This window comes from Ochotona curzoniae, unplaced genomic scaffold, assembly GCF_017591425.1.
Source record: "Ochotona curzoniae isolate NIBS_2020 unplaced genomic scaffold, NIBS_Ocur_1.0 contig_3176, whole genome shotgun sequence".
NCBI classification, from domain to species: domain Eukaryota; kingdom Metazoa; phylum Chordata; class Mammalia; order Lagomorpha; family Ochotonidae; genus Ochotona; species Ochotona curzoniae.
The window spans coordinates 1921980-1942692 of NW_024465746.1; the positions used below are offsets into that span (position 1 = coordinate 1921980).

The 20713-nt window shown below is 48.9% G+C and overlaps 1 protein-coding gene across 2 annotated transcripts in view; it reads right to left on the reverse strand.

Annotated features, from left to right (window-relative positions):
* Positions 1-635: 635 nt before the first annotated feature.
* Positions 636-20713, reverse strand: part of RALBP1 (ralA binding protein 1) — a 48529-nt gene continuing 28451 nt past the window's right edge. Inside the window, exons 3-10 of one of the 2 annotated variants that reach the window (XM_040979234.1) lie at positions 19424-19867; positions 15080-15429; positions 9510-9671; positions 8342-8473; positions 5210-5317; positions 3649-3770; positions 2761-2884; positions 636-2019 (exon numbers count right to left, since the gene is read on the reverse strand). In XM_040979234.1, the coding sequence (XP_040835168.1) occupies positions 1756-2019; positions 2761-2884; positions 3649-3770; positions 5210-5317; positions 8342-8473; positions 9510-9671; positions 15080-15429; positions 19424-19867 (1706 nt within the window). In that variant the 3' untranslated portion in view covers positions 636-1755. The remainder of the gene's footprint in view (positions 2020-2760; positions 2885-3648; positions 3771-5209; positions 5318-8341; positions 8474-9509; positions 9672-15079; positions 15430-19423; positions 19868-20713) is intronic. The other variant, XM_040979235.1, reaches the window with a different exon arrangement.

Below are 20713 nucleotides of genomic sequence, written 5' to 3' on the forward strand. Positions count from 1 at the left end.
AGCCCTGAATGGCTGCAGTGACTGGAGCTGGGCAGTCGGAGCCAGGAGCCTGCTCCAGGTTGCCCTGTGGGTGTAACAGGGCTGTGAGCATTCGGGCCACCTTCCACTACTTTCCCAGGTGACTGGCACCCAGATGGCATGCTGGTCCTGCAGGTGGAGGCCCTGAATCAGAGTTCCTTACAGTGTGGAACTGTAGGAAGAGGAACAAAAAGCACATGGGCGGTGCGGCTGTGAACTGCCTTGGAGCTCAGCACTGCGGCGAGCCGGGTTGCCTGAGCCTGTGGCGCCTCCGAGGCCAAGCTCTCGTCCCCTGCAAGAGAGAGCGCAGTGCCAGGCTCGGGCCAGAGCTGCAGGCACCGTGGCCTGCGGTAGCAGCTCAGGGAGGCCTGACTTGCCACAGGCCCGCAGAAGAAGCGCTGAGACACCATCTTTTCCCAAATGGCTGTTGAATTTATTTGCTTGATCAGTATGGTCCTGGCAGAAGTGAGTTAACCAACGCAGAGACCTTGGTCATGAAATACTAAATTTAAAAACCCAGGATAACCGTGATAGAAATTAGGAGTTTACACAAACAAAAAGGAACCCTTCACTCTTGCCAGCGAACAGAAGATGAATGGAGTCTGACAGGACAGCTATAAGGAGCTGATACATTTATATTTGACACCTGACCATATTTTCAGTCACTGTAATATCTTCTCTCCAGATTTAAAAAAATAGTATGCTGATTTCTATAACAAACTTTTTTTTCCTTGTACAAAAATCAAATAATGGCCAACAATTCACAACAGTGCAATAGGTAGAGGATAAAAAACCGCGTTAGACAGGTGCTGAAAATAAATACTAACTGGGAGGGGCGAGGGGGAGGAGGAGAGCCCTCGGTGGGATTTGAGTTCATCACCTCTGTGTGTGGGCCCCAACCTGCGCATGGGGGCCTCGCCTGCCTTCACTGTGGGGTGCCCAGCCAGCTCCCCCGGCTGCAAGGGGCCGTTGCCTGTTGCTTCCCTGTTGGTGGCAGCTGCGGGCAGCGTCAAGAAGACATGGTGACCAACAACTTGGAGACATGTATCTGCCTAGATATATATATGGCTTATTCGGGCAGAGACCTGTGCACTTCAGCCCAAGCCGATGACCCGAGCCACTCCGGTTCTCAGGGAAGGCAGGGGGGACACAGCTGCTCAGGGCAGCAGCCGTGGCGGGGAAAAGGCCTTAGCTGATCCGCTGCAGTCCCGCCGGGGCTACCTGGCTGTGAGCACAGCAGGCCGACCATCGCAGGGACTGGGGAGGGCCACGGGGCCAGGGAGGCGGGCCAAGGCGGCCCCGTGACCGTGATCTGCACCGAGGTGGTGTGAAAGGCACGAGCAAGAGTGACTCGGTGGGCAGAGGGCCCTTGGGCCGTGACGGCAGGTGGCCACCAGGGACCGGGTTTGGTTCCCCCCCCAACCCCCCCTGGAATGAGAAAGAGGTCCTGATTCTGCTGTGATACAAAAGCAAAAGACAGACAATTTTTGGTTTAAAAAGAAGCCACTCAAGGGTTAAAATAGTTACTTTAAGTTAACAAAGAAAATTCATCTTCAAAGAAAATTAATCTTCAAATAAGCTGACACTATCTGGAAAACTCACGTGTCCCCTGCGAGCCCCCGTGGGCCCGTGCTGTGTCCTCGCCGCGCGTGGGCCTGCATGGAGGCCTCTGAGAAGATGACTTTACATAAAGTCCAGCGCCGCAGGCCGCCCGCCGGGCTCAGGACGCGCAGATGCTCAGATGGGCGTCTCCTTCCTGTCCTTGCTCGGCGATGGCTTGGCCGCCTCCTTGCCGGCCTGGGGCTGCTCCTTGGCGGCCTTGGTCTCGGGGCCGCCGCTGTCCCGGGGCGGCTGGCCAGCTGCCCCGCGCCGCTCAGGCTCCTCGTCGTCGGGCGCAGGCGGCTCGGCCTTGGCACGCTGCAGCAGGCGCAGCTGCACGCGCAGCTCGATGATGGCCTCGCGCTCCTCGTGGATGGCCTGGTTCAGGTGGTTGTTCTTTATCTGGAGGGAGGAGAGAGGGCGGTCAGCGCTGCCAGCCAGGGACTGGGCAGAGGACGGCCCAGCAGCAGGGCCGACCGCAGGGGCATCCGATGGAGTCTAGTCTCATCGACTGAGCGTGGAGGCCAAAGCCAGAAACACGGATACACAGATAAGCCTGGGGAGGAGACCAGAACCTGCAGCCCCTGCAGTGACGCACGGTGAGGCTCTGGGCTCAGCCCAGACTCCCTCCTGTCGCACCCCACGCGGCCCTGAGGCCACCTGGCAGACCTGCTGGGGTGAGGACAAGCTGAGCGCAGCTACCTGGGGCTAGCTTCCTGTCCACAGAAAGGACTGCTTTTCTCCAGACCTGGGGCTGAATGTCTGGGCTCAGGAGCTACTCCAACCAGCCAACCACCATATTTTCCCCACGTGGGGAAGGGAAGGAAGATCCGATGTGGAAATCCGCCCTCCCCACGGGTGCCCACTCCGTGCTTTCATCCTACCCACTGCGACTCCGGAGACCTCCCCTTCTGCGGGCACGGCTTTTGCTGTTTGGGACAGAGAGCAGATCGTTCGCGACTGTTCAGAGCGGCCCAGCCAGGGGCCCTGGTGCTAGGAAGGGTCTGCTGCACGCGCTCAGCCAGAGGCAGCACTCGGGGGTGGCAGCCCAGGCTCGTGGGCGAGACATCCCTCAGTGCCCTCCAATGCCCGCGGACTCCCAGGGACCAGTCTCCGCAGGCACTCCTCTCTCCCAGGACTCACTTCCAGCTCTTCATTCTGCCTCTGCAAGTCTTCCAGGATGACCTGCAGCTCCTCCTCATCCTCGCTCTCACTCTCGCTGTCGGAGGAGTACTCCTCGGTCTCGCTGCGACCGTGCTGCTGGCGACTGTGAGGGCAAGAAGCACAGGGACCTTCACTTCCTTTTAGCGTTACCACATCTGCAGGCATCTACCTAATGTAACTTTTTAAAACTTTAAGTCAAACCAGAGAGATTGCCTATCTGCTGTTTTACTTCTCACTGCTCCCCACAGCCAAAGCTAGATGGGGCTGAAGCCAGGAGCCAGGAACTTCCTTGGTTTTCCCACACAGATGGCAGTAGCCCAAGCCCTTGAAGCAGTTTGTTACCCCACTCTGTGTGCTAGCAGGCAGTTCAAGTGGAGCCCAGGACCCCAATATGGGACGCAGCATCCTAACCACCACCCCAGACACCAGCTCAATAACACAGTTACGATCAGACAAAATACTGGGCCCAGTGCAACAGCCTAGTGGCTAAAGTCTTTGCCTTGCATCCACTAGGGTCTCATGTGGGTATCAGTTAGTGTCCTTGCTGCTCCACTTCTCCTCTAGCTCCCTGCTTGTGGCCTGAGAGAGCAGTCAAGGACGGCCCAAAGCCTTGAGACCCTGCACCTGTGTGGGAGACCTGGAAGAGGCTCCTGGTCCCTGGCTTCAGATCATTGCAGCCAACTGGGGAGTCAACCAGCGGATGGTAGGTCTTTCTGTTTCCCCTTTTTGTAAATCTGCCTTTCCAATAAGAGTAAATCCTTAAAAATCAAGAAGAAGATGTGACAGAGGACCTGAAGCTGGCTAAGCTCAGACGCCCAGTTCTGCCGGGGAGTGCTGAGGCCGGAGCCCCAGGCGTGGCGCCCCTACCTCTGGATCTCGGCGATCTCGGCCCGCAGGCGCTCGATCTCTTCCTTCTCGGAGGCGATCTGGCGCCGCAGGAACTGCTCCATGGCCAGCAGCTCCTCCTGCTCCGTCAGGATCTCATTCTCCTGGAATAAGGAGCGGTGGTGACCACCCTGCGAACTGTCAGGAGGCTGTGGCGCCCCTGGCGGCCCTGCACGGCACTGCAGCACACGACTGCACAACTCAAACCACTGTTTCCTCAGGGCTGACAAGGGGCTTGGGGGAGGGGGGAAGATACACACATTATTTTGGGAGAATGACTATAGAGTTTTCTCATCGTAAGTGAATGTCACAAAACACGGGAACCCTGGGACCCCGTGAGGCTGCGCGGGACCCAGCTGGGGTTGGAGCAATGAAACCTGCTTGTGGAGGAGGAAAGAGTCCACTCGGAGACAGAGGTCTGAACAGCATCACCAGGAAGAGGGCCAGAGCTGCGTAGCTGGACTCAGCGTCACCATCAAGGGGTCAAGGTGAAGGAAGGTCAAAGGGGTCAAGGGGAAGAAGGTCAAAGGGTCAAGGGGAAGGAAGATCCAATGTAGAAATCTGTCCTCATCACAAATACTAGCCTCCCAATGTCTACACAGCTGTTACTGTGCTGCGCGAAACGCCACTCCTTGGGTGGGAACTTGGAGCTCAGGGACACACTGGCGGAAGTCACTGTGAGCCCGAGATCTGCAAGGGGCTGCTGACAGGGAACAGAACCCAGGAAGCAACACAGAGGGACACTGGTGGCTGGGGGGGATGAGGGTGGGACAATGGAAGCAAGCAGCTGACACGGATGAGGAGCACCACAGCTGCACGAGACGTCCTCGGGTCTATGTGGAAGGAGGGTCGAAGGGCTGCCATGGCCGTGGTCCCGACCGATAGCCTGGGCTCCTCCCTTGCACGCGGGCATCGGTATTTCTGGGATCCCCCTTGCCTCGGCATGGCCATGAAGCTAACAGTCCGACAGCAGTGAGGCTGCAAGCCCCCAAAGACAGAATGCAGGACTCCATCCTCTAGTGGTGTGTCCCTGCTGAGGAAAGGCGTACTGTCCCTAGCAGCAGGGGACAGACAGCTGAGGGCAGAAGGAGCACACACACACCCACGTTTCTGGAAGCCTGGGTGGACTAGGCGGTCTGGGCCTGATCTTGTTTCCTTCCTGGTTAAACCCCAGGGTTTCCTGCCTACAAGGCAGGCTAACATGGGAAGCTGGAAAATGAGCACTTCTTGGTCACTCTGTCTGGAATCTGACGTGCCTTCAAAATGTTCATGGGAACTAGAGTCAGAAGTCACTACATTTTGGTCCCAAAACAAAATCCATGCGTTTTCCATCCATGTGTATTTTCACGAGCTTCATGAAGATGCCATCGTACAGTGGGTATTCAGGAGATACTTGAGGGATACACAGACAATCTGCCTCCGACCACTGCCCTTCATTCGCAAAGAACAGACTCAAACGTGAATACTGCCAGCACCACAACCAGCACACGAAGCCCACATCACTGCATTCCAAATTAGGAGTTTTAAACGATAGTTTGTTTACCTGGGCAAGGAGAATATTTATAACTTCCTCATTTTCATTCATTTCTTCTTTGGAAACGTCCTCTTTTGAAAGGCTGGCTATCTCTTGTGCAATCTTGGTTTCACACTCCTGTCCAGTGAGACAAATGGAAAAGGAACTGGGTCCGTGTGCAAGTTACACATCAGCAAATCCACACCAGCACCCATTCCCTTCTCCCTCCACAAAACTGACAAGGCACAGCGACAGCCCCGTGACCCAACGTGTCTGCAGCTGCACTGTGGGAAAGGTTCGATTCCAGTTCATCTTCTGCACAAACTCCCTTCTGTCATGCTGTGGAGGGGGGATGTGCCCAGGGCTGTCAATATTAAACATACAATGCAGCTTTGACAAACGTAAAGTCCAGGAACCACAACCATCATGCCATAGGACTTGCCCATGGCTCAGGAACCCCTGGGCTCTGCTGCCTCGGAGGAGGACGACCTCCTTGGCATTGCTTCAAGGCCTCCTGTCAAAGGCCCCATCAGTGGATGAACCAGCAGGAGGTACTTGCATGTGGCCTTCACCAAGCACAGTTCTGTCTGTAAAAATAACTACCTAGTAATACTCTATCTGCTTTATCCACTGACCGCCTGGGCTCTTCCTAGGGTTTAGTGCTTCCAGATCTGCTAGAAACATTTTGTAAAGGCTTTGTGGGAATGTAGGCACTTTACTCTTTTTGATTTAACGGTTTATTTTTTTATTAAAAAATCAGAATTAGGGGGAATCCCAGTGCCTATAAAGCTATGTCACATAAAGCAATGTAATCAATAAAAAAAAAATAAGCAAAAAAAGAAAAAAAAGAAAAAGAAAAATCAGAATTACAGAGAAGAGGAGAGACAGACAGAAAGATCTTCTATCTGCTAATTAATTCCTCAAGTAGTCGCAAGGGGGCTGAGCTGCACTGATTTAAAGTCAGGTGCTTCCTCCGAGTCTCCAACATGGGTGTAGGGTCCCAAGGCTCTGGGCTGTCCTTGACTGCTTTCCCAGGCCACAAGCAGGGAGCTGGATGGAAAGTGGGGCAGCTGGGATTAGGACTGGTGCCCATATGGGATCCCAGTGCGTGCAAGGCCAGGGCTTTAGCCATTAGGCTATTGCCCTAGCGACCCTAGGCTCTTTTCTCTTAAATGTCTAATAGTTGGGGCCATCTGGGGAATAAACCAGCGGATGGAAGATCTTTCTCTCTGTCTTTCCTTTTCTCTGTAAATCTGACTTTCCAATTTAAAAAAAGGTCTTACAAAATCGCTGAATCATACAGGAGCCAAATATGCCTATGTTTAACTTTACAAGAAACTGCCAGGGACCAGCGCTGTGGTTCCACAGGCTAATCCTCCACCCTCAAGCGCAGCATCCCATATGGCCACCATGTTCTGGCTGCTCCACCTCAATCTACTCCGTGCTTACAGCCTGAGAAAGCAGTGGGGGATGGCCCAGTCCTTGGGACTTTGCATCCACAAGGAAGACCCAGAAAAGACTCCGTTTCGGGATGGGCTCAACTTTTGGGGAATGAACCAGCAGATGGAGGATCTTTCCCTCTCTTCCTTCTCTCTGTAAGTCCACCTTGGAAATAAATAAAAAACAAACAACAACAATAACAAAACCTGCCAAACTTTTCCAAAATGGTTATACCACTTTGCATTACCAAGACCAAGAGGAGAACTTTTGTTCCTCCACATTCTTTCCCGCACACTGCACGTACTGTGCAGTACCCTCTCACAGTGCCTCTAATTTGTATTTGCTGACTGATGATGGCTAATAATGATGAGCCTATTTACACAGGCCTATCTGCCGTGTGTGTACCATCAAGTGTTTCATTCCTTTTAAAAATTATTTTTTGTGAAGATTGGTGTCACAGCTTCTGGCATTCACGTTATTTCCTTGGTAGCTTCTGTTTGTGTGTGTGTGGTTGTTAATGTGTATTATTTAACTTCGAAGGCAGAGAAAGCCCTTTTCCTTTCTGGCTCACCCCCCGAATGTCTGCAGCTGCAGGGCTGCGGCAGGCCTCGAGTCAGAAGCCAGCAACTCAATGTTGAAGGAATTCAGCTTATCAAATCTTTTCTATTTTACAGTAGGTGGGGTTTCGTTCTGGTTAGGAAACAATTTCTTAAGCCAAAGTGAATAGGACATTCTGTTTCCTTCTGGAAACTTTTTTAGGTCTTGGTTTATGATTCCAGCTACTTTTTCTCCTTGTGCAGAGTCGAGATTCTTATGCTTGCATATAGGTATCTAATTGTTGCAGCAACACTCATTATAAAGAATATCCTTTCCCTCACTGAATTGTCTTATCCTCACGTGTGTCTGCTTCCCAGCTTCCTTATTCATCCTATCCTTTTGCTGTGCTGTTTTGATGACTGCAGCTTTACAGTAAATCTTAAAAAATAATAAAATAAAATAATTTATTTGAAAGGCAGAGCTGTCAAGAGAGGGGGACACGGAGACAAAGTTCTCCCGTCTGCTGGCTCAGATGTCAAGGCGACCACCATGGCTGGGCCAGACAGAAGCCAGGAGCTTCTTTAGGCTTCCCACGTGAGCCGAAGGGCCCAAGCACTTGGGCCATTTTCTGTTGCTTTCCAAGTAACACGTGCAGGGAGTTGGAAAGCAAATGCGGCAGCTAAGACCCATCTGGGGATGTCAGCACTGCACTCTGGTCTGACCATGCCTGCCACATCCGAGGGGGGCACGGGAAGGAGAGCAAGCAAAGCCACATCTACAGCAGTCCTGCCCTGCGTAAGCAACGTTTCACCTCAGGCTGGCTGGCAACTCCAAGCTGCCCACGCAGCCTAGGTGATTCTGGCTGCCACAGGACAGGGTAATTTAAGAAGAGGAAAACACATGACACAGATGGGCGGTCTAGTGAACAGGAGAAAGTGGGGCGACGTGTGGGGAACCCCTGCCGGCCTGCTGGTCCTGGGGCCCATGTGCCAAAGTGCCATGAATGCACCGTGTGACATCTCACCAACAACCCAGAACTCGGAGCACCTGAGGGCGTGCCTGTCTCATCAGGGAACTTCAGTAAATGTGCATACATCATGTTTAAAATAAAGAAACTGAATAAGTGGCTCTAGCACATATATTCTTACTATAAGCATGAAATACTGAAATAATAAACCAACTCACTTGTCTTTTAGCTTCTCTTAATTTTCTTTTGAGCGCTGTCAAAATTCTTTGTACTTCCCATAATCTCTCTTCTTTAGACAAATCCTTTATTCCGCCCTGCAGATCTCGATGTAAACAATTCAAAAGAAACTCCTGGAAAAACAATATCCCACAGTGAGTCAATAACCAGTGTCTGACTTTGAGATAACAGGTGACTTCCGAACATGTACATTCAACTCTTTCCAGTTATCATTAAAGGACGGAGACAATGACAGTAATGATCTTCCAAGGTTTTAAGTGAAAAATCATTCTTGTTTTGTCTGACAATCAGGTGTCTCATCCGTTAATGTGCGCTGACTCATGCCCCTACACTCCGCATCATCAACTAATAAGGACCGGATGAAAGCAGGCCAGCTGAGATTGATGACTGCACACAAACATGAGCACTTTTTAAATACAGTCTTGAGTTTCCCATTCAATTTGTCATTCACATGAATATACACAAAGTAGAATGGCATTTTTTCAGTTTTTTTTTTAAAGATTATTTATTTACTTATTTGTTTGAAAGGTCGACTGGTAAAAGAGAAGGGAAGAGAGAGTTCTTCCACACACTGGTTCACTCCGAAAAGCCCACAACAGCCCTGGCGGGATGGGGCCAGCCAAAGGAAGGAGCCAGGGACCCCAACCACGTGTCTCACATGGGTGGCAGGATCCAGTTGCCTGGCCATCGTGGGCTGCATCCCAGCTGTTAGTAGCAAGCTGCACTGTAGGTGGAGTGGGAGTGGGGCTGCATCCCGGGCCCTGCCGCACAGCACTCTCTTACACCAAAGCAGCAAGGAGCATCTCCCACTCAGTCATCACACGCCCAGAGTTCCTCTCCCTCCCCAGCATCTTTACAACAGCAACCTGAGCAGGACAGGGAACATTCCGGGGCTTTGTGCAACTGCGCCGAGCTTTTTGCAAGCAGTATCTCCCTCATCAGTGAGAGGATGATGCAGCCTGAGGAGGTGGCGCCAAGGCCATGGGGGCAGAGCGTGGATTTATAAAGCCAGGACTTCGGGGCTCAAAACCTATGCTTGCCACACCAAGATACTCTGACTTGAAAGATGGGAGACATGTCTGACAGCAAGGAAAGTAACCCTCCTTCCCAGGAGCCAGCACGAAAGCAGGCTGGAGCAAGGGTGCAAACCTGTCTCCTGATCTCCTCCTTGATGCCCGCCTGGGTCTCTGGCAGCGTGGGCATCGTGGCCATGTTGGACCACCGTAGAGGTTTCGTCACTGGCTTCAGGACCACGTTCCCAAAGAGCTCCTGCACGTGTGTGAACAGTACATACAGGACACGATTGCTGATCTAGGAAGGAACCAAAAAGATTTGCAACAATTAAGTTTCCTTTTGTGCCCGTCACTCAGTGCATCCTTTACCACTGTCCATATGAATGAAAACCATTCTCAAGGGGCAGGTGTGGCAGCGCAGCGGGTTCAGTTACCAGTGGTGATGCCCACACCCCATGTCACAGTGAGTGGGCTCAAGTCCTACCCGACGTCCTGCTAATACGCAGGGGAAGCTGCAGATAACGGCCCAAACACTTGCATTCCCACTCGCTCCATGGCAGACTCAAAAGCAGCTCCTGGCTCCCGGTTGGGCCCAGCTCAGCCCAGCTTGTTCTACCATTTGGGCAGTGAACCGGCAGGTCGAAAATCACTTGCTGGCTTGCTGTCTCTCCAGCACTGTCACTGTCACAGAAAAGCCTCCCAGGAGTGACAGGAAAGGTTTTGCTAATTAATGGCCAGTTCAACAAGAAAAAGCCAAAATTTGCATAAAGTCATGAACAAGGCATTGAAGGAATTTTTTTGAAAGTCAAGAAAATGATGCAGACATTCATGTCTTTTCATGCCCATTTGCTGTTGTCTGACTGCATTACCTGATTTTTTTTTCCAACGAGTCTTATACTTTTAGTTATCTGTTCAGTAGTTTTCTAAATTTTTATTTGCAGCAAGAGACAGAAAGACAGAGTGCTTTTTCCCTCGGGGTCACTCCCCAAAGGCCTCCAACGGGCCAGCCAGGGCTGAGATCAAAGCCTCGCAACTCAAGCGAGATCCCCAACGTGATGGCAAGGGACTTACTTGATGCGTCACTGCTGCATCTCGGCAGCACCCAGCATCTTGGCAGGACTGCTGCGATGGGGAACAGAGCTGGGACTTGAATCAAAGCACTCAGCAAGCAGCTTACCACTAGGCCGAACACCCACCTCTACTTTTAGTTCTTTTAGCAAACGTAAGCACATCTCCTGAGGTGGAGGAGGGAAGTGAGAACACTGGCAGGTGCACACCTACTGAGGCCAGACCCTCCCTGCAGACTTGAAGGCCTCCTGGCCAGGACTGCACAGCGGCAATCAAACATCATGTTGACAGGCTAGACCAGGCCAGGAAATTGTGGGAAACTAAAAAACCTACTACAACAATTTGACTCCTGCTTGATACTAAGTAACAACACAATATTTATCAGATCCACAATCCTGACGGATAAGACTGTCAAAGTGAATATGAAGGAACACGTTGCTTTCAAAATACACTGGTCAGTGAAAGAAAACAGTTACCGGGCACAAGAGGGCCCAATGTCAATTTGTTTGCTTGAGGTCAGACCACCATGGGTGAAGTCCAGTACCTTTCTCCCCTCATCCATGGCAACAGGTGTTGTTAGTAGAGTTCCCAATGTCAGCCAATCTCACGAGTTACATGGAACTTCAGTGTGGTTTTTATTTGCATTTCCCTGATAGCCAGAGAGCCTGCTCATTTCCTTCACCCATTTCTTCACAGGGCTGTTTTCCAATTTCTGAAGCTCTTTGTAAATTCAGGATATTAGTCCTCTATCACTTGCATAGTGTGCAAAGACCTTCTCCCATTGCGTCGGCTACTTCCTTGCTAAGCTGATCGTTTCCCTTGCTGTACAGAAGCTTCTTAATTTGATGTAGTCCCATCTATTTATTTTGGCTTTAACTGCCTGTGGTTTGGGTGACTGTTCTAAGTCTTTTCCAATGCTTCTTATGTTCTCCTCTAATATTTTGTTGGTTTCTGGGTGCAGATTGAGGTCCTTGATCCATTTAGAGCTGAGTTTTGCATAAGGCGACAGGTGCGTGTCTTGCTTCTTAACCTCTGCAGGCTGCTATCCAATGTCCAACAGCGTTTGTTGAAGAGACCAGACTTTTCCCCTGGGTTATTTTCAGCTCTCTTGTAGATTAGTTTGCTGTACGTGTGCGGGCTCCCTTCTGGGGCCCATGTTCTTTCCCACTGATGATTTTCTGTTTCTGAGCCAGTATCACGCTGTTTTGATGACCACTGCCCTGTAGTATGTCTTGAGGCATGGAGTTGTGATTACTCCAGCTTGATTTTATTCTTCAGGATAGCTTTGGCTGTTTGTGGTCTCTTGTGTTTCCAGATGAACTTCTGTATCATCTTTTCTATTTCTCAGAAGAACGTCAGGATTGATTGGGATTGCGTTGAATTTATAGATTGTGGTAATATGGACATTTTGATGATGCTGTTTTACCAATCCAAGAACATGGTAAACTTCTTCATATGTTAATGTGTTCTATGTCTTCTAAAAATTGTTTCGTAATTTTCATCATAGAGGTCTTTCATGTCTTTCGTTAGGTTTACTTCTCTATTATTTTCAAAGGGACTGTCTTTTCGATCTTTAAAAAATATGCTGAGGCTTCTTTGGTGTATAATGTGATCAATCCTAGAGAGAGTTCCATGTAGTGATGAAAAAAAAATTGTATTCTGTGTCTGTAGGATGAAAGGTTCTATAGAGGCCCATTAAGTCCATTTCTCTATTATCTGAACAAGCTCTGTTGTTTCCTTGCTGACTTTCTGTCCATTGATGTTGGAAAGCTGTTAAGGTCTCTACTACCATTGTACTGGAGTCAATATATCTCCCTTTAAATCTATTCATATGTGATTCATGTAGCTGGGCGCTCTGGCATCGGGTGCACATACATGCATTATTGTTATTTGCTTTTATTGGATGGCTCCTTCATCATTATGTAGTGTAGTTCATCTCTTTCAATACTTCTCAGGTTGAAGTCTATATTGTTTTTCCGTTAGCCTGGACTATCCTTTTCCATCCTTCCACTTTCAGTTTCCACATATCTTCTTGGTGAGATGTGTTTCTTGTAGGGAACGGATGAATGGTCCTGTTTTTTGATCCAGTTTGCTGATCTGTTTTTTGGTTCATGAGTTTAAGCCACATGCACTCATGGTTAATTTTGTCCTGTCTTTTTAGCACTGGCTTTCTTATTTTTTTAATTTAGGTTTCTTTTGTGGTTTTATTGAGATGTTCTTTTATCTTCTTTGGCTGTGTCAGATTTCATTCTTGTTTTGTTTTTGGTCTGTAGCACATTTGTAGGGCTGGTCTGGTAGAGGTGAAGTGTTCAGGTTTTCTTGGCTTTTGAGGTTTTCTATTTTATTTTCAAATATGAAAGCTAGCTTTGCTGAGTATGTTGCTCTGGGCTGCTAATTTTTTCTTTTAGGATCCGCAATATGTCACTCCATTCTCTTCTGGCCTGTATGGTTTCCTTTCACAAGTCAGCTGTGCGTCTTATTGGTGTTCCTATCTAAGTTATCTGACATTTCTCACATGCGTATTTAAGGATTTTTTTTCTTTATGTTCAACAAAGGAGAGCTTAACTATGAGGTCCTGTGGATAAGATCGCTTCTGGCCATTCTACCTGGAGTTCGCTGCGCTTCCTTCATTTGAATTCCCCTTTCTTTCTCATTTATTATTTCATCGAACACATGTTTCAATCCAACTTCTCTTTCCACAGCTTCAGGAACTCCCACAACCCTTACGTTTGGCACTTTGATGGTGTCATTCAAATGGTTCTTAGCTTTACTCAGTTCCTCTCTCACATTTCTCACTGTTTGGTGATTTTTGCACTTTAGTATCTTCCAGCTCTGAAATTATTTCTTCTGCCTCACTCATTCTATTATTGAAACATTCCATTGTATTTTTGTTCTGTTGTACGCATTTCTTATAATTCAGCTTGATTTTGTTTCAATGCTGCTATTTCCTGTGTAACAAAGTCCTTAAACTCGCTGAATGCCTACATCAGCTCCTTGGGATTTTTAAAGACCTTTATAATGCTTCTGAAAAATTTCTTCATTCTTGATGTCTTAATCAGTCAACGCTGAGCCTGCGACAGTCTTCTGCTTCTTCTTGGGGGAAGCATCAGTGACCTCATTCATTGTGTCTGTGCCACTTCTTTTGCCACTGGCCACTGCAGTTGTGATTAGCGGATTCTACTCCTCAGATCACTTTTCTCTTTGAGTGGTGACATCCACAGGTCTGCAGATCAACTTTACTGATCTGTTCCATGCCTGGTTCTCCATGTCCGGCACCTGCACCATTCCAGCGAGTATCAACCTCAACCTGGGCAGCCCATGCCACCACCCAGATGACTTCTATCCACCACTCATGATCCAGTATCACGGCCACACTGTTGTCTGCTCAGCCTTTCTCCTGTCCTCCTGCAGTTTCACCCAGGGCTGGGGAGACACTGTGCAGAAGACAGGGCTGTCAGCGGAGCCCTGTTCCCTGCTGGCACTCTGCTCTAGACTTGCTCTGGGTAGCACATGGATTGCGTTTCTTTCCTCTTCTTGCTGGACCTGCTAGTAGCTAGGTTAGGGGGCAACCAGGACTTATTTTGGATGGAAGCCGTATGATGCTAGGTCAGTATTAGTTTGCTAGTGAGAACAGCGAAATGTATTCGTGGAATGAGCTTGTGTAGAAGACTCTTGGAGAGCTGGAGCTGGGTCCTCCTGGGCTTAGCACTTGTGCAGCTCACTGTTATGAACCCATACCAGAAATGGCACCGGGTGTGCCTCCTGAGGCAACAACGGGGGGGGGCTGGGTTGCTCATAGCACTCTTCCTCTGTGTCCGTCTGTAAGGGGACTGCAGCTTTGTTTCAGCTTGTGACTGGATTACAAAAATTGGCAGGAACAGCAGATCTATGGCTCGATTTACCTCCCATGCCCCCAGGGTGTCCCCCTGTGTCATCTGTCTGTTGATGGAGCTCCAACTGCTATTGGGGTATCTGTCTGTTAGCACCTCTCCATTGTCACTGTGCCCTCCCTGAGTCCCCAGGACCCCAGGTGTCACCAGCCTTCCTATTCTTGTTCCTTAGGATTGTACCTTCTTCGCTTCTCTGCTAAGCATTTTCCGTCTGTTTGAACATGTCCCCACCCTATTCTGCCATCATGCAACTGTGTAAAGGACAGCGCCCCGAAGGGCACTACTGATTCCCCCGTAGGGCTTGCCTACCATCTGTCTCTCTAGGATCCACCCCTAAAAATTAAACCCTCAGCTTAAATCCCTAATCAAAGAAATCAGTGACAGGTCTCTCTGTTGAGGAGATGACCAAAATCCTCTAAGGTCTTATAAATGAACTTGAACCACAGGCACCATGGGCTCCTCTCACAGTGACCAGTCACCAGAAACTGGCTGAGAACCCCTAAGGAAGAACAAACACCATGGTACTCACATCACGGAGGCACAGCTAACGGGCAGAGAGGCTCGTTAGCTTACCTGGTCACATCAGCCAGGTCAGGGGAGAAAAAGACCTGTATTTAAGCCAACCCATCATCTACCTTTTTGAGCTGACAGCATCCCATGGGGACTTAGCAACCGAGAGTACCTCTTGCATGCCAGCAGGGCCAGCAGCGTGGGAAAGGGCTGGGGCTGTGGGGAGAAGACCTCGTACCTGGACAGTCGGGCTGAGCACTATGGAGATGTTCTGGATGTTCATCTTGGTCTCCAGCTCCTTGGCAATGACATGGTCCATGTGCACGATGAGCCAGGAAATCAGAAGGTGGTTACATTCCGGCAGCTCTTGCAGCAGGCGCTGGAACTCCTGCACTTTCTCGTTCTCTGTGGCCCTCCCACAAGCCTCTTCAAATCGGGGCATTAACTCTTTGGTAAGCAGGTTCTCTGGAAGCTCTCGCAAATACTGCTTCAGCAGACTGGCTACTGTGTTGGGCTCATACTCTTCCAGGTTTGGAGACTCCTCCCGGTCATAGGCTGCTTTGAGCTCATCTACCTTTGATTTGATTCCTTGGAACATGCAAGTGATTCACAGGAGAGAGAAGGCCAAGAAAAACAAATCACATACACAGCTTCTCTCCCACTACGTCCACCCCAGCCGGAAGGACACGAGCAGCTGCCTGGCCGTAACAAACCCCTTGCTGCAAATTCCCATCTGCACGAGGCTAGACAATTCCTCTGCAAACACAACACTGCAGAGGACTACACTTCCAGAGTGAATTTAACCAAAAGCTACACGACATTTTAAAACCCCCCACAATATCAGCAGTAATTATGGATATCTTTTAAGCAAAGGATTCTGGAAGGAGAAAAAAGTCTTGCTCTATTGGAAAGACAACTGCTTCTTTTGAGTGGACACACAGCGAACAGCATACGAATGTTCTAAGAATGTTCTCAAAACTCGTGAGTACATTTTAGAAGTAAAATTTGTAAAAATGCAAGAGCTGCCTGAGTTAGCTGTCTACACAAATTCTAAGAGTTAGCCGATAATTTCCACCTAATTTCTACTTTACATTTAGAATTCTTTAAGTGCTTTCTTAACCCGAACAGAGATGCAAGAAAAAAGTTTAACGTTTGTATTTCAAAAAAATTAAACAAGGTTCTGGTTTCTAAAGTCAAACTGTTTTTTGCTTTTCTTACCGGACAGAAAGAACCTCATACAGAAAATGAATGTTTTTCAAGCATTATGTAAGACTACAGTCTTTAGTTGCAGTTGCAGTAACTGAATAATTTAGTGGCAGTAACGGCTCGGATGAGCACGAAGCAGCTTCTTATTTTTGATCCTTTAGAGTGATCATCTGGAACTAGCCCCAAAGTAATGCTGCCATTTCTAATACAGAACATCACTTAATCTGAACACCATTTTTATAGTTATACTTGCATTTTTGCATTTATCCTACATGAAAATCTTTTAATGATATTACATTAATATGTAACTTGTGCAAAATGACAAACATAAAAGCAGCAGCAATACTATGTTATGTTATAATGTTATAATGTTGCATAAACTTTGAGGCAAAGTTAGAAGAGTCCCATTTTCTCACATTGAGGGCAATATGGGTAAAACGTGCTGAGCAGAAGCGGTCTCCCACAGGATCACGGAGAAGCTCACCATCGTGCGTTCCGTTCCCCACACCTTGCCGAGTCCTCTCCCCCATGCAGGGAGCTGATGGACACTTACCCTGACCCCAACTCCACCTACCCCAGCAAACAGCACAAGTGGACAGTAAGAGTATGAAATTTGGCTTCTTGTTACTCTGAAATTATCAAAATGTGTTTTGTTTTGCAAACTGCATGCTTCAAATAAAGCATTACTGGGAGAGAAAGTTTAAAGACTCACTTGAATATTAAAGATATAATAAGGTCCACAAGGAAAATGATATACAATGTCTCGTATTAGTTTTAAATGCATTGGGCAAGCTTTGGAGGTGGCAATCCCTCCTAGATGACCTGGGTTTGAATCCCCCAGGAGGCAGTGGTGGTGATTCAATAGCTTGGTCCCTGTTCCCAGCATGGGAAAGCCCCGGCTGAGTGACGGGCCTGCCCATGTGCTACCCAACCCTGGCTGTGTGCCACCACACTGAGGACCTCTCTCCCTCTCTTGCTGTCTCTCTGCCTTTCAAATAAAATGAAAATAAAATTGAAGGTGATTTATAAACAGATGAGACCAAAATGCTCTAGCAAATAAGCACTGTTATTGTTAGCATTCCAAAAGAAAGTTCCGAGCCTTAGCTGTGGAACTGCGTGTGCTGCAAGTTAGAGAAGAAATAGGAAGCCCAGGGCGGCAGAGCTCGGGCCTCGGGCCCCCGGGAGGCTGACGGGAACAGTTCAGCTTCAGTGTTTTTAGACCACAGAGCAGGAATTTGTGGCTCTGAATCTTTCTAAGAGTACACATATCAAAAACAGGTCAAAAAATAGAATGTCCGTCTGTTGAGAATCATAAAAAGGAAAGCAGTGGAGGTGACTGCTCAGTCTTTAGAAATCAATACATCATAAATTATTATTAAACATCAAAATTTTAAATTCATTTAAATAAGTTAATTTCATGCAATATCAGAGAGTTTCAAATTCAGGGACAGGCATTCGGCCTAACAGTTAAGATGTCACTGAGGACTCTGGTAGGCCGTGCTGGAGTCCCTGGGTTCAGTTCCCAGCTCTGCTCCTGGCTCCAGCTTCCTGACAGCTCAAACTCCTGCAGGCAGTGGTGGCTGCTCAAACAGGCCCCACCAAGCACGGGCAGAGCTGGATCGAATCTTTGGATTCTGGTTCTGACCATGCCTTGCCCTGACTATCGCAGGTAGTGAGTCAGCAGATACGAGCTCTTCGTCTCTCAAACAACTTTTGACAACTTGCTAAAAATACAATTCAAGGGCCCAGCAGTGTGGCCTAGCGGCTAAAGTCCTCGCCTTGAATGCACCGGGATCCCATATGAGCACCGATTCTAATCCCAGCAGCTCCACTTCCCATCCAGCTCCCTGCTTGTGGCCTGGGAAAGCAGTCGAGGTGGGGCCAAAGCCTTGGGACCCTGTACCCATGTGGGAGACCCAGAAGAGGCTCCTGGATCCTGGCTTCGGATCGGCATAGCATCGCCTGTTGTGCTCACTTGGGGAGTGAATCATCGGATGGAAGATCTTCCTCTGTCTCTCCTCTCTGTATATCTGACTTTCCAATAAATAAATAAATATTAAGAAAAAAAATACAATTCAATGTCTACTTTATTCTATACAAAATATCTTTTAATCAAAATAGCCTATCAAGTTATCGACTGGATTGTGTAAAGGTTTGCCTAGTTAGCAAAAATGCCTGTCTTTTCTAACAAAACTCAAGCCACACAAATCTACCTTTTATGTACACTCGAAAGGTGTGCTGACTTCACAACTCATGAAAATCTATGTGACCAACAACTGACTTTATACATGCCCAAACAGAAGCTGATACTCAAGAGACCAAATGATGGGACTACGAAGACCAGGGACATAAATGCTGCTATGGGTGAGAATTTGCCTCTAATACCAGGGCAGAAGCTGTCCTGCTTTCTAAGGAATAAGCTTTTCAAACACACGTGGAGGCCAGTGTTGTGGTGTAAGTTATGCCACCAGTTATGACACTGGCATCCCGAGTGGGCAGTGATTACAATCCCAGCTGCTTGGGCCCGGCAGTGTGGCCTAGCAGCTAAAGTCCTCACCTCGAACACGCCGGGAACCCATATGGGCACCGGTTCTAATCCCAGCAGCTCCACTTCCCATCCAGTTCCCTGCTTGTGGCCTGGGAAAGCAGTCGAGTCCCAGCTGCTCCACGTGCAGTTCAACTCCTTGCTAATGCGCCTGGCACGCACTGGGAGATGGGCCCAGTGCGTGATCCCTGCAGCCACACGGGAGCCACAAGCGAGCTGCTGGCTGAGGCCCCGCTGCTTTAGATGAAACAGTTAGCTTTCTAACTCTACCTATCAAATAAAAATACTTTTCAAAAAGTGTACATCATGCTGAATTACAGACACCCAACAGGAAACACATTCTCGCCAAGCATGAAATTTAAGCTTCCATGCACGGGACATGATCACTAGCACGTGGCTACCACATGCTCCTGTCCTGGGGCCTGCACATTCAAAAAATAACCTCTCGTGCCTCTCAAGGGGGTTCAGGGCAGGATCTTACTGCTATTCATTGCTACCAAACTTCCCTCCTTCCTTGCGGTCGGCCCTCTGGGCACCAACAAGCCTCTGCTGGACCAGGCAGAGGTGAGAAAAACGCACAGCCCCCACTCTCCCTGCCATCCATAGACAACTTGGGTCGGTCCTCCTGCTGGGCGGAAGTACTGCAGGAAGCCAGACGGCCAGAACAGCACAAAAACGGACAGACGGCAGTCGTTCCGGGCTGCTGCAAGGATCCAGAAAGTAAGAGGTGACCCAAGCTACAATTCTGCCCCGATAGGGCATTTTCCCTGCCTCTAGAAAGGGAAGGAAGCTACGGTGTCAGCGCTGCCGCGTGGTGCGCACAGCCAGTACCTGAAACTCTGTAGATGCCCTCGCACTTCATGCCGTACTTCTCCACGTGATCCACGCACTCCCGGAACACGGCCGGCAGCCGCACACCGTCATACATCATGGTCCGCTCCACGGCGTCCGCCAAGGGGATCCCAAAAACGGGCTTGAGGCTGGGAACGTCCACCTGAGGCACCTCTGGCTCCTGAGTCGGCTTCTTCTTTTTCTTCTTCTCCTTCCACTGTTTAACAACATCAGCAGCTGTCAAGTCTTTGGACTTTTTCTCCTTATGTTTCTCTTCTTTGTGCTTTTCTTCTTTGGGTTTCTCTTTGATTTTAAAATCCTTCTCCTTCTTTTTAGAAAAGCTGGGCTTCTTGAAAACATGGATCCCCTTGGACCTCTTCATTTTAGAAGGGCTTTCAGCCTCATCCCCGGAGCTGTCTTCCTGAAAGGCGGCATAGCCTTCCGCTGGCAAAGAAACAGGGAGAGTATAAATCACATGTTTGTTTTATGTCAGGGTGTTCCTCTGCTTTCAAAAATCAGAACCATCATTGATGCCACCAGGCTCTAGCTACACAGCCTTGCACTTTCTGGCGGCCCTCCCCGCAACACAACAGGGTTTCTTCTCAACTGGAAAAAGTGGCTGCAGTGACAACGCCTGACCACAAGAGGGCAACAGACCAACGGCAGCTATCCTTGCTGGTGACCATGTGAAATTAGCAATAAACAGAAAAACAGAAATACAAGTGAAACGCTTTGCCCAGAGGACTGATGGAAATGCTACACTTACAAAACAGAGCATTCCTTCCTCATGTGGGACTCCTCCACTCACACACTAACTGCTGTCCTTGGCCAGGCTGTCACCTGAGGCAGGCCCAAAGCATGACGAAGGACACTACTGTCCAGGTGCTCCAGTGAGTCCTTGACCGCACTTTACTCTCCTGGCAAGTTCTTCCGGGGGACTGAAGCAGGGACTGCAGCCACCACTGAGTCAAGGGCTGGCCCAGGATTGTCGGTCATTTCTGACCCAACCCCAAGTCAGAAGCTTTGGTCCTCACACCAAAGGCCCAACTGTTTTCACACTGCAGCAGCCTTATCAAGAGTGGGTTTTTTGGTTTTTTTTTAATACCTAACTTTTTCTTCTTAGCTATCTTCTAGGTTAGTTGATAGTAAAGACTAGCGGTATTTCATAAGTCATCTTAACCAAATGCCATGAACTCCACCCACACCAACCACAATGGCAAGAACCCGGAGGCAGCATGTCCTCCTGGAACTGGAATTCCCAGCCAGTACTCACGGCGTGAGAGGCAGCAG